Source organism: Fopius arisanus, unplaced genomic scaffold (genome assembly GCF_000806365.1).
Source record: "Fopius arisanus strain USDA-PBARC FA_bdor unplaced genomic scaffold, ASM80636v1 scaffold00005, whole genome shotgun sequence".
Lineage (NCBI taxonomy): Eukaryota > Metazoa > Arthropoda > Insecta > Hymenoptera > Braconidae > Fopius > Fopius arisanus.
Window position 1 is genome coordinate 1,848,293 of NW_011887744.1, and position 13,736 is coordinate 1,862,028.

The window sequence follows — 13,736 nt, forward strand, 5'->3', positions numbered from 1 at the left end:
ACGAGAAATTATGAGTTGGTAATCATTCATGAAAAAAACTTAGGGTTTGTCCAAATGACATGATGAATGCATTTTCAGAATAATCTAACATGAACGTATTATTCTTGTTTCATTCTCATGTCACGATGACTAGCAATTTTGCAGGAATCAAGGAGTTCCTTTGAAAATAAATCCACGATTAAATGAAGGATTACTAACTGGATTGTATTGCAGAGCAGTGACATAAGCCTGCACCGCCTGCTCCATGTCCCCAGCTGCTACCAGGGCAGCAGCCAGATTGATGTATCCATCAATAAAATCTGGCTTTAGCCTGACAGCGTGTCGATAATTCTCAAGGGCTTCCTGAAGCTGTCCACGCTCCTTGTACACGTTCCCAAGGTTACTGTACGCCTCGGCCAAAAGAGGATTCTGTTTTATAGCAAGACTGCTGTAGTGTGCTGATCTATGGAAAAAAATAACACAAAAAAATATTATAAATCGAACATAACTTCGGTTCTACAACGTTCCATTCAATTTTTGTCATGAGAGTGCATGTCAACACGCTCGGATCAATTTTTCAATTTAATTATTGAACTCACTTTTCGAGCCGACGACACTGGAAGTGGATTGATGACAGTAAGAGTAATACTCCGGTGTTGTTAGTCTCCTGTCTCCATAATTGCATGCAGTGTCTCTCAGCATTTTCGTAATCACCAGCCTGGTACTCCCTGTGGGCCAATTCCAAGAGCCCTGGTAGAAAGAATATTGGAAAAAATTCAATGAGAATTACTATTCTACAAAAACAAAGCTGCAATCAATTCGAATTCAAGTAGAATTCCATTGAAAATTTTGTGAGAAGTGATAAAGTCAGATAAATTGAATATTAACATTTTATTTAATTATCGATTAGAGTAAAAATATATTATAATTTAGTCCAATTATTTAAAATTAATGATAATTTACGAACAATAAGTGTCAACTGCAAGCATTAGATTCTGCTCGCCATCAATGCTCTCTTTGTCTGCGTCCTGAGCAACAACAAGGATATTCTGTCCTTTGTGCCAATCACTCGCTCCATTACCGGAATATCCCCCACTAATCCCTTTATGTCCACCATTGATGATAATATTAACCCCCGACATCTCTCCACAATTCTTCCACCCACGACTAAACCCTCTCCAACGAATGCCACGTTGATAAAAAAAATAAAAAAACACCTGAAAGCGGCTAGTCTTCAACAGTGAATATTCAGAGGCTTGAAATGAGCTCTCCTCTCTCTCAACTCTAGTCTTCAATCTCAAAACAAAACTTGAATTAAGCGGATGAAAAAAATGAAGATGCGTCAAACGTTACAAAAACACTATCCTAACTACGTAATCTCTTTCCTCTAAATGCGGTCCAGGTTTCACCCTGCACAATCGTTTACTGTATATGTATTAGTTGTACTGGTAGGGGAAAGGTAAATGCGATGAAAGCAGAAGGGGAAAATAATCAGGAACGTGAGCATCAGCTCAATGCGCCCTGGCCCTCGATAAATCTCCAAATCAGTTGGAAAATCGTTGAGAAGAGTTTAGGAGACATGGGGATCCTCCTGGAGCACTTCCAGAGTCCGGAGTAAATTATTGAAATTGAAACAGCTCGTTTAAAATCTCGCAGAGACATTGATTCATGGGATCCAATGAGCAAATTCAAGTGAGAATAAAATTACACTCCTGGGCGGACGAAGGGCTTCAGGAGTTGGCAGTTGGTCTGGATGGCAGATGGAAATGCCAGCCAGTGGAATATTCCATCGGTTTTTCGAGGAAGTGGCAAACAAGGGCGACAAAGAGGCCAACGAGGAAGAGAGAAGAAAGATGAAGGACTCTCCCTCGTGTCCTTTGTTGTAATGTGCCCTCCTGGTGGGAAATTTCCGTTTCAATATCAATCCTTCTCCTGGTTTTTTTAGTTATACACTGGAGATGAGAATTTTCCACGATTTTTTGGAAATAGAGAAAAATTTTTCTGGGTCGTATGAAGACGACTTGTCATCTGAGGTCACGGTAATTCCCGCTTACATCAGTGTGATAGCGCGTGGAAAAAAACAAAGGGGACTGATTCCTACAATCCTTATTAGAATTATTAATGGATAACAACTAAGAGGATAGAGTTAATTTTTATTAGATCGCACTCAGACGTCAATTTAATCCATCGGCCATTTGTTAGCTTCTTTCTCTAGTTCCGCAATAGCCAGCTAATGTGGGATCAATACAGAAACACGTGCTCAAGTTGAAAACCGATGTGGAGGGATCATTCAGCCAAAGTTCTTTCGCTATCGTCATTCCAATAAACTTTTTTTGATTACGTAAAAATAAAAAATCATCTTCTTTCGTGCAAAATATCACGTCAACACGCAAGGACGTGGAAAAGATCTCTCCGAAGAATTGGCAGAGCCTCATAAAAATCGATAAAGACATTCTAATGGTTTGACACTGATGCCATATTGTCAAAAAAAATTTGATGATTCTTTGAGGTGATTTTTTTAATGATTTGAAGGAATGAGGAGATTTTTCATTGATATATTCACATACCGACTGTTGACAGCTGCTGTATTTCGTTCATCTTCAGTATGACACTGGCACCACCAATCTGCTGATGTCCCTGCTGATTCTGTTGAGGTGCCTGCATGATTCACCAGGTAAATTCACGAAAAAGGTCTCTTCACCGATTCAATGTCAACCGGACGAGGCCTCGAATAATTGTAATAAATAATTGTCCTGAAAATGTTGTTCTGGAGGATAGCCCTGTGTCCTTGGGGACTCCTCGACCGAGCGAGGAACACGCGGTGAGCGGAAAGCGAGTGTCCGTTGTTTTTATCGAACAAGTCGGAACAGTGAGAACTGTTATTTCACGATAACACGACGCTCTTCACAGCAATTCTCAGCTTTGCGACACCTCTAATAAGAAGCACTTTATCACCGCCATTTTGAATATGTCTGGGCCGCGAGGGGTTTACAGTGCGATGGCGCGAGGGTACAGTATCGTACGATCAATTATTCTTCCTTGGATCCACAGGAAGAAGAAAGCTCATTGGCTCCTCTCCTTTCTTCCCCTGTAGGTGTCAATTTTTGCGGCTAAAAGCGCCCCCTTCACCAATTATTTGTAACTACACCTTCTGCACGTGCAATTTCACCAGACTATAGCTTCAATGACTTGAATAAACTTTACACGAGCTAAAGTACACTTTTTCGCACATGTATGACAAATAAATTTTCATTTTCATTCTCCATTGATTTCTTCTCGTTCAACAATTATTCGAATATTTTAAATTATTGCAGATATTGGATTGATACGTTGTGGGTGCAGGTGGGACTGGTGGGGTTGGTGGGGCTGGTGGGGCTTGTGGGGCTGCCCCTGGGAAAGTTAGAGTATAAAGCCACTAGGAGTAGAAGAATAAGAAGAAGATGTGGCATTGTGGCGAATAGTGAGCAGCTGTACGTTGTTCATTGTAAATATGCCCATGAGTATAAACAAGATGGCGGCGGCCGGTTGTCGGAGAGTGACGAAGATCGGCATGCAGTGTCCGAGATTGCCCTGGGGACGCGGATAAACGTTTGTCGTCCGATGGTTTCCAACCTCCCGAGCGTCAACACACACCCACCACTAATTTTCACCGTGTGTGTGCAACTTCGCCTGGTGCGATAAAGGCCTCGGGTGTCGTGTCAGTGTCTGAATAGCTGTGAAACACCTCAGCAACATTATCATTAGCCGTACCTAGAGAATAAACAAATATAATCCACCAAAGTGTCGATGATTGATAAATGCAGTGGCCAATTGACACCGGTTCGTTGGAAAATGTGATGATCGTGTGGATGCAGAGGGGCCCTCGAGAAGAGGCCGTCCCAGGGTTGGCAGAAGATAGGAGAGAGATAGAGGTATTGAGGATCGGAGAGGTGGTGGAGGCAGGAGTGCGGCGGGTGGAGTGAATTACTCGGTGCCTCAACCACGAGGAAGACAAGCTGAGTTGGACGGGAGTGTTCGCCAGGCTCACGTCATCGTCAAGACCTCAATTCATATCACACCGAATAAATACAGCCCAGACTAATTGATTAACCGCGAGGGTGAGGGAGGGAATGAAAAAACAATTGAAACAATCGGCCTGAAAACAAATCCAAACAAATAAGTGAATATTATATCGGTAATACGAAGATGGAGTCGAGGGAACGTTACGAGCAATTGTGCAGGCTGTGTGCCTCCTACGATGCTGTTAAAATGGATATATTCGGACAGGAGGGCAAGAATCGTCAACTAGTCGACAAAATTCAGACGTGTCTACCCTTCAAGGTGAGTCAACACTTGTAGGTTTAATATTGATAATGCTCTTCGGTGTTGCTTTGCCAATGCTCCTCCACGTCCCTGTCCTCGATTTAATCAACACCTTTGGACTTTCGAATGGGTAAAAGCATCAGTGAGTGAGTGAGGTGGCGGCCCCGAGGACACTTGGGGCATGTCCAATATCGTTCGTTTGTTAGCGTTTGTTTGATACTGATACCTAGACAATATCTGTGGGGCTACGACAGAGACAGATTGCATGATGCTTAAAAACGTTACGATGATGATTCTGTGCTCGTCCAAGGCGGAATTGGCTGAGGCGCGGCACTTGGACTTGTGTCGGTTTTGTTTCCTCGTCTGTATGTGTATAACGATTACCAACTGGCCTGGCGAATACAGCATCAAGCGAGGTCGGTTGGCTTGCTAGAGTCGGTGACGACGGTCCCATCCAATCCAAGGCCAGTGGTGCGCACAACGCTACATTTTCATCATTTTCTTCACATCCCCAGCCACCCTCATCAACACCAATAATTCAACAATTTATTTAATCCTCTATTTTTCATCACGTGCCACTAAATCCCGGAATTTGGCATTCCACTTCACGTGATCATCTGCCAGTTTACATTGCCATGAGAATTATCAATTACTTCATCAAGAGGAATTGCCATGGAGGAAATATTACCGAAGATGATGCCACCGATGCCACTGCAGACGAGCTCAGACGAGGGTTCTATATCGATCGTTGGCATCCTTGAAGGGGCAGCTTCCTCGCTGGGATGTACCTGCCTCTCTCTCTCTCGCCCTTTCTCTCTCTCTTTCAATCTCGCTCTCTCTCTCTCTTAATCTAACCCTATCTCTCTCCCTCATCAGTGAAAACATGTTCTATCGTCTCTCTCTAATCCCCACTTTGCACTTCTCTGGCATTTGGTCAGACTTCCTGGGGCCCATCGGTTGCACGTAATACGATAGTCCGGCCCCTCAATGCTCCCTGCCACCGAGGAATAAACCTAAATTATTCAATTCTCAAAAACTAACCAGCGAAATGATTGATAAGTGATCGGTCAAGGGGAATTTTCATTTCTTTATCTGTTGGATGTGGTTTACGAGCCGTCGGCTACGTGGTGGTATTGCAGGCCTGTCGCTCTACGTCTCTGCATCCGCCCGTCGCCTCCATTCTTTTTATCATCTCTCTCACTCGGTCGTGCTCTTTTTTTTTTTCTGTCGCCCCCCTTGTTCCCCTCGTTGGCCGCAGTTGTCTCGTCCGTGATGGCTTCCCACCACTTCCAACCACAGTTCCAGGCGCAGCGAGTTGTTGCGTGGGTCCCCATCTCCTACGGTCCGAGGGTCACCTCTCTCATCCTCCATCATCTCAGCCATCTTGCCCATCACCACAAGCCCGTGACGAAGCCACAAGCCCCGAAGGTCCTTTCCCCAAAATATCCAATACGTACCTGAAGGTACACATCCCCAGCGCTGTTTCATCGACTCGAGCCTCGAAAATGCTCGGAGTTGAACGAAGTTGAACCGTTTGGGGGAATTATTGACCTGAATTTGAATCCACCAGTCTTCGATGATAATTTCATCAATCCCTCTGACGTTGTCGTGAAGGAGACAGAGAGAGAGAGCGAGAGAGAGAACTCCATGAATACTCGATGAGGAGTCTTCCGGGGGACAGTGAAACCTCTCAGGAGAGGCTAATTGGGTACTTGGAATGGAAAAGAAAGTCCTAGTGCTGAGGGACAAACCACGGAATCATTCCAACCAGAATACTGCCCACCTCTGCAGTTCCACTTTATGCAGCTGCAACAGTTATGCAATTATTCTTTTTTTTTTCTCCAACAATTCTCTTTGTACTCGGGTTGACACTTGTCTTCCTGCTCTTCCTTAATACTCCATTGACTCTTAATACCGTTCTGCCATTCAAATGGTGAGTCAGTACGTTGAAATTTATCCACCTTGACCTGGTTGGAAAATTAAAGAAATATTAGCAACTCAACAGTATGTTGTTTCCTTATCAATTATCAACTGATGCGTATGATGTCCTCATGTTATTTTTTTTTCCCTCGTTATTGTAGATCGCAGAGGATGATAGACTGCCAAAGTGCTTGTGCTACAGATGTATGTACAATCTTGAGAATTTCTACGACTTCAGGACGGCCTGTGTCAATGCTGTTGCTGTTTTGGAGAGATCTCTACCACCGAGTGAATCCGTAAGACCCAATTATTGGACTGGTGAAACGTAATTTTTTTAGTTTCATCGAATTCACGTCTTGTAAATTTCAAGAGGGACTACATTTTTTAGATTAATTTTCACTATTGTATTCTTCTCTTGAAAAATGTTCCCCTCAATCTTAAACAAGGAAGAGCAATTTTTTGTGTTAATTATTGAATAATCAAACGGAAGAAATAAATTATTGAGTGGGAAATGCCTCGTATCTGAAATCAGAATGAGTACGTATATTTGAGACTTTAAAATTCGAATGAGAAAAATCAAAAAATGGTTTGTTAATGACAATTGCCGACATTTGTTCCCTTGGCAGCTGCTCTGTTGTATTCCATTGCGTTTCACCATTTCGAAAAATCGATACCCCTGAAAATAATCTAACAACACCTGGATCCTCAGAAAAATGGCGATGAACGAGACGTCACGGAGCAGCACTCAGAGTTGCGTTCGGAGTTACTCAAAGAGAAGGAAAAAATGCCAATTTTGATCCCAGAGGCGCCAATAGTAAATCCCAATGCAGCCCTGGGCACACCGCCCCGATTGAACTCAGACGGTGAAGCAGACCCCGAAATTGAAGAAGTGATGAACCAGAGTGGAACAGACGAAGGTAAAAAAATGCATTCCCCTCTTTTATTCCCCTAATAACTGTTCGATTTGCCCAGGAATGGACGACACAGAGGACAGGAAATCCGATGAATACGAGATGGATATGGAGACAAACCCCAGTGACTTCCTGGAGATGCCCCCTATGGTGACAGATGATGCAGAGGATCCCCAGAATCAGCATGTACCACCAGTCCCCTTTCAACACACCTCTGAGCAGCACGAGGTGTATGTTTGTTCGCTCTGCAACAAGGCATTCAGCTCCAAAGGCCACCTGTCCCTCCATGCGAGAATTCACGTGGGTGCGGGCGACGTAATTGGCGAGAAAGTCATCACCGACGATCACACGTCGTACAAACGTCCATATCAGTGCGATTTGTGCAACAAATCTTACTCAACAGCTAAGCACAGGTGGGGACATGTGTCGACGACTCATCGAGGACATCCAGCAGTCACCTGCAGATACTGCTCTCGAATATACTCGACGAGAACAAATCTCGAGGAGCACATTAAATCGAGACACACTGGCCTCCCACCACCCCCGGAGATGCCAGTGCCGTACGTCCAACAGGACACTAGGTATCAATGCAAAACTTGCCCCAAGATGTACACAAATGTCACGGATCTTAATAAACATAGCAGGGTTTGTCTGGGCGATCGTCAGTCAGAGTCCAGTCGTCTGCCCCAGCCCAAGGGGAGATGTCTCATGGACACATCAGATATGTCCAGTTTGGAATCCGACGAGGAGAGCAAGGATTATCGAAACGCCGAGGCCAAACTATCGAAAAATCCCCAGTTGACGATCCTCAAACAGGCCCTCACCAGGACAGATGACAAACGAGAAGAGCAGATATCTCCCTACAAATCCTTGAAATCAAAGAATGATACTAATCATGAGAAGAAATGGTACTGCGAATTTTGTCCTCTGAATTTTACCTCTACTGATGCACTCAAAGATCACGAGACAGTTCATGACTCTGATAAGCCCTACATATGCATTCTGTGCGAAAAAGATTTTGTTCTGAAGTCTTCTCTCAGTCGTCACATCGTTGCGTCCCATGGAGTTGATCCAGTGCCAATAATCGAGAGTGATCGTTGTCTGAAGAAGAATGTACTTGCTAAATCAAGGGTTGGGGAGTTGAAACATGAGACATCGGCCTCGCCATACTCACCAGAGCCCAGGATAGATAATGATGACGATGATCCCGAGAGTAGAGACGACAATATGATTGAGATTGAGACTGTATTTGTGTGTGAAATATGCACGAGGGATTTTAACGATCGTGCATCACTGTGGCTGCATATTCGAGCTACTCACAAGGAATTTGCAGCGTTTGCCTGTGGTGTTTGTTTAAAAATATGCTCGGATAATGAGCAGTTGTTGAGCCACGTCAACATGTATCACGGTGGATCGAAGCTGCTGGTATCAGAGCAGAGGAGATACAGTTGTACGATATGTGGACGTCAGCATGACTCGAGAAAAAAACTTATGACCCACGTTTCCATCCACAACATCGATTCCACGTACGACCCAGCGAGTTTTGTCCAGCTCAACAGTAACTACTACAACGACAGTTTGAATAACGAGCAGGAAGGTGATTTTGATGCTGAAGACGGTGAGAAGGTCAACTGCTACGTCTGCAAAAAATCATTTCCCAATGAGGATCACTTGATTCGACACCAGAGAAATGCCCACAAGAGCGATCAGACTGAACCCTCGGCGAACGGTGGAATAAATCCCAATGGGAATAAAGCCCAGTATCATCTCTTCTTCGTCTGCGAGCTCTGTGGCAGCTCTCATCCCTCCAAATGGGAACGATGGCTTCATGTTAATAGTGTTCACAGTGATGAGACTACCATAAGGTGTGAGAGATCAGACTGCGGTAAAATATTTGCCACTAAATCACTGAGGAATGAGCACCAGCAGCACCACATGATGCAGGGCTCATCTCCTAATACCTGTGAAATATGTGGTAAACTTTGGGGTAGCAGAGTCGATTACTGGAAGCACGTGATGGGAGTACATGCCGACACTGTTCCCCTCATCTGTGGAGTATGTCTCAAGGTCTTTCCAGATGTTGGTCAACTGAGTTGCCACGTTAAATCCAATCACTGGCCACTCACCAATGGCGACTTCAGCTGTGATATCTGTGGACGTCCCTATTCCAATAAATCCAAAATGTCGAGACACCGGAAGATACACGGACTAGACAACGAGGGGATCAATAATGGAATCAACGATTCTATGAACGACACTATTAACTCTGAGCACAGCCCCCTCGAGGTCGACCTCAGCTGCGAAATGTGTGCTGAGCTGAGTTTTGCATCTTGGGAGGATTTGTGCAATCATCGTAGGCTCATTCATGCACTCTTCCCCTGTGATTTATGCAATAAGTGTTATGGAAGGACATCTCATCTGTGGAAACATGTCAACAGAGTTCACAAGGGACACAAGGACGTGACCTGTCCGTACTGCATGAAAACAAGTGCTTCCAAGGATCACTTAGCAGCGCATATCGCTAAAATTCATCGTTACGAACCTGAGACTAAGGAGAGCAAGGATTCAGGGAATTATGCGTCACAGAGCGCTGAGGAGGATGTAATTCATCACTGCGAGAAGTGCAACAAGGGCTTCCACAAGAGGTATCTCCTCAGACGTCATATGAAGGGCTGTCAAAATTATCGAAAGGATCCTGGCGCACTTTTGACACGGTGCAGGGCTTGCGAGAGAATATTCAAGGATCGTGCAAGCCTCCAGAAACATATCGAGAATCATCACAGTAGTTATACGTGTCACTTGTGTGATGAAACAATCACATCAAAACTGGGGATCATGACGCACAATAGAATTAATCACATGGATCATCCCGATCTAACTTGTAGCAATTGTAAAAAGCTTTTTAGAACGCGAGAGGACCTAGAGTCACACAAGAAGGACCACAAATATCATAATTCACCAAATGTCTGTGATTTTTGTGGAGATACTGTTGAGAATAAATTAAAACTCAAGATGCACATTCTATCTCTACACAGAAATGAAATTGGAGTTTCTTGTGGGGTGTGTCTCATTCCCATGAAGGATCCCAAGGATCTCAAGAAACACGTGGAAGATGTTCATGGTAGCATTCTCCGGAAGCCCAATACCTGCCAGGTGTGTGGTAAGCAGTATGCATCCAAGTGGAAGGCGTTCGATCACACGAAAAAGTGTCATGGCAAGGTCTTCAGGACGTGCAAACAGTGTTTGGCAGTGTTCACCACCGATTCTGATATCAAGTATCACTACGAGCATGTGCATAATGTACCCAAGGATCAGTTGTCAGGTTTTGAGAATCACGTGGAGCCAGTTAACAAGTCAAAAGAATCAGTGGCTGTTAAGGAGGAGCCTGAGGACGTTGATGATGAGGATAACTACGACGAGGGGCCCCGTGTGACTGAGAAACGCAAACGAACTGATACCTTTGACTGTGAGATCTGTCCAGAGATATTTCTCAACGATGAAACCCTAGCTGAGCACTATAGAATTGTCCACAACAGTGATCCGGAGAGAATGCTCAAGAAGATGAAGTTCAGCGCCAAGAAGAAGATGAGAGCTCGGGAGAATTTCGAGTGTAATAATTGCACCAAACAGTTCAGTACAAAAACGTTATACTGGAATCACATTGATACGTGCACTAGGAGAAGTTCCAAGGATGATTCGAGACCTGGTTCCACGTCGATCTTGGAGACTCATTTGAAGAATAACAATCAGATTAAGAAAGAGCCACAGGATGCGGAGATGAACGAGTCAGATCTCAATATACCAGACTTCAATCTCTTCGAGGATATTAATCTTCAGTTGTCTGCCCAGAAACCCATTCCAAACTTGATGCCACTGTCTCAGATGAAAATGGCTCAGAACCTCAAGTGTTACAGGAAGGACTCGAGGAAGGTGTACGACGAGTCCACGAATACTGTTTGCGCGTGTGAAGTGTGTGGAAAGCAGTGGCCAGCGAAGAAACACTTGTGGCAGCATTTAATTCGATTTCATCGAGCCGAGGCTGCTGTCACCTGCGGCGTATGCTTAAAACTCTGTACCACTTATAAAGATCTCTCTCAACATCTCAAGGATGCACACGAGGCCATACTATCATGCGAGGGGAATAATTTCACGTGTAAGACGTGTGGGCGGTATCACAATGCCAGGAGTAAACTTTTACTCCACATGAGCATTCATATCAATAATAATGAGCACGTCTGGTGCTCCAAGTGCGCAACGAGTTTTGAAACTCAGGATAAACTCGATCAACACGTTGATCAGTGTCTTGTCAAGAGGAGGGAGGCTGAGTCCGAGGATCACAGCAACGATAATGACGAGGACATGATGAAGCATGAGAATGAAGAGGATAAGGGTAGCTTGATTGGTGATGGGGCGTCACTCATGGAGGAGGTTGAGGAGGACGTTGATTTTGATTCTGAACAGGATGCCAGTGAGAATGGAGAGAACTCGGAGCACTCTGAGGACTCGGAGGGCAGTGATTCGGGTAATGAGGAGGAGAATGAGATCGAGTCGAGGGCCAATAGCAGAGTTACTGGTGATGTTAGTCAGAGTGATGAGGAGGATGGTGATTCAGATGTACCTGGTGGAGTTTCTGAAATGGCTGATGAGGGGGAGATATCCGTTAAAGATGAAGAATCCAGGACTGAAGCACCGAGTGTACCTGAAAGGGATGAACAGGGGGAGGAAAAGCCTCCGGAGTCTTTGAAATCACGGGGTAAAAAGCTGGGAAAATCTGCAGAGGATTCTGATGACGAAGGGCCACCGATACTCAGCCCCATGGTGCCACTGCCCTCTGAGAATGAAGAGGACCCTTCTGGTGATCGTGAGGGGGAGAGCTCGGAGAGGATGAGCAATGAGGGATCGGTGAGAAAGGGCGACGGAGAGGAGGGTGAGGAGGGAGAGGAGGGAGATATTCCTGAGTTGGATGGAATTGAGGAGGAAGGGGAGAAGGAGCCGTTGTCTCCTCACTCAAATGATTATGACGATTACTCATCGACAGCGAAATCTGCTAGCGCAGTGGCATCTGCTGAGGAGGATTCCAATGATGAGATGGATGATGATGATAGTAGGCTGCAAATCGATCACGAGGATTCACAGTCCAAGGGTTCTGAGGAGGTGGCCGATGAAGAGGCTGACGGGGTTGAGGAGGGAGGCGAGGTGCAGATTGAGGGACTCGATGGGACTGTCCTCGTGGTTGCCAATGATGCTCAGGGCAATCAAATATTGATTCGACGAAGTATCGAGGAGATGGCCGAGGAGGATGAGGAGGATGAATCCATAGGAGATGTCGCTGGGTTTATCTATCAGGAGGAGAATGAAAATGAAAATGAGGATGAGGTTGTTGGTGAGGATGAAAATACACATGAGCAGGCGAATGGCGAGGAAGTTGTGGATGGGGATGGGGATGACGGGGAAGAGGAAGCAGAAGAGGAAGGGGAAGGCGAAGGCGAAGGCGAAGGCTACAGCAACGAACTTGATAATGAAGTTGAGGACGTGGAAGATATGGAGGTGGAGGAGAGTGATGACACTGATGATAATTCGAGTGCCAAAAACAATGTGTCAAGGACGTAGTTCGAGTGATTATTTGACTATTTGATTTGTTCCCGTGTGAGGGACGATGACACGTGATTTCCAGGCTCTTTTCAAAGACTTTTTTTTATGGTTGTTGTAATCGAGTAGGCTAAGAATGTACAGTAGGGATTTTTAAGGTTTAAGGAGAGTAAAGGGGAATGGAGGGAAGAGAGAACGAGAACGTAAAATCGTATGTTCGAATCTCTCAGAGTCAGTTGAGTTTTGCTGTTTCACGCTCGGACTTTCGAGGGGAAATTCAATGGGTCATTAATGCTCTCCGAGCGCAGTGTTATTGGGTGAAATAATTATGTTTTTTTTTATGTAAAATTATCAGTTGTTTTAGGTTTTTGGAACAGCACACGTGTTGTTATGGCGAGGTTTAGTTTTCCTTTCCTTTTTATTTATTGCACCTCATTCATTCCAAAGTAACGATTAGCCTTGGGGTATTGATATAATATTTTTAAGGTGTCGACGAAATATAGGGAGCTTAGTCGATCAACAATTTTCTGTTTACTTCATTTTTCCCCATTAACATCTCAAAATGCTCTTCCTGGGGTCGTTGACATTCGCATACGAAATCCTTTGTAAATAATGTAGCATAATGAAAATTAAAGGTCGTTAGAGTTAAGACTAATTCGACGAAAAACGATGAAAATAATTTCCATTTTACATGATACGTGAATTGACGAATGATCGATACATTTAGGAGCATTATCATTGATAGAAATTGATTAATGAATAACGAATCACGTTATATTTCTACCAATACAGACTATTCATTAGAGGTCTAAGGTGTAGCGGTAAGAGTGAAACTTTTGAAAATTCAAGTGGAAAAAATATAAAATTGTATATTGTGATAAGCGATTCGCTGCGCCATGTATAAATAAATTATATATTTACTAAACACAAGTTTGAAAATAAATTCAGGGTGATGATTAATGTATATACAGAACAGAACACGTGGAAAATTACTTTCAGAAATAAACAAGTGGTATTTGAAATTGATTCCGGTTT

The 13,736-nt window shown here is 44.2% G+C and overlaps 2 protein-coding genes across 4 annotated transcripts in view; one reads left to right on the plus strand and one right to left on the minus strand.

Moving 5' to 3' along the window:
• Positions 1-2,963, minus strand: part of sxc (O-linked N-acetylglucosamine (GlcNAc) transferase sxc) — a 20,339-nt gene extending 17,376 nt beyond the window's left edge. The window contains exons 1-3 of one of the 2 annotated variants that reach the window (XM_011315934.1): positions 2,547-2,963; positions 579-729; positions 199-442 (exon numbers count right to left, since the gene is read on the minus strand). In XM_011315934.1, coding sequence (XP_011314236.1) covers positions 199-442; positions 579-729; positions 2,547-2,643 — 492 coding nt within the window. In that variant the 5' untranslated portion in view covers positions 2,644-2,963. Of the gene's footprint in view, positions 1-198; positions 443-578; positions 730-946; positions 1,378-2,546 lie in introns of those variants that run through there. The other variant, XM_011315933.1, reaches the window with a different exon arrangement.
• Positions 2,904-13,727, plus strand: LOC105273478 (zinc finger protein Xfin-like). Of its 2 annotated transcripts, none has more exons than XM_011315931.1 (5): positions 2,904-2,988; positions 3,074-4,299; positions 6,363-6,497; positions 6,911-7,118; positions 7,174-13,727. In XM_011315931.1, the coding sequence occupies exons 2-5, from the start codon at positions 4,165-4,167 to the stop codon at positions 12,720-12,722; spliced, it is 6,027 nt and encodes a 2,008-aa protein (XP_011314233.1). In that variant the 5' UTR covers positions 2,904-2,988; positions 3,074-4,164; the 3' UTR covers positions 12,723-13,727. The 2 variants fall into 2 exon arrangements, with proteins under 2 accessions (XP_011314233.1, XP_011314232.1); XM_011315930.1 differs by lacking the exon at positions 2,904-2,988 and having other exon boundaries at positions 3,108-3,211; positions 3,294-4,299.
• The last annotated feature ends 9 nt before the right edge of the window (positions 13,728-13,736 follow it).

Coding starts and splice junctions, on each gene's coding strand:
- LOC105273478 (XM_011315931.1), top strand. CDS start 4,165: ATGGAGTCGAGGGAACGTTACGAGCAATTGTGCAGGCTGTGTGCCTCC. Junction 6,498..6,910: donor CTCTACCACCGAGTGAATCC/GTAAGACCCAAT, acceptor CTGGATCCTCAG/AAAAATGGCGATGAACGAGA. Junction 7,119..7,173: donor CCAGAGTGGAACAGACGAAG/GTAAAAAAATGC, acceptor CGATTTGCCCAG/GAATGGACGACACAGAGGAC.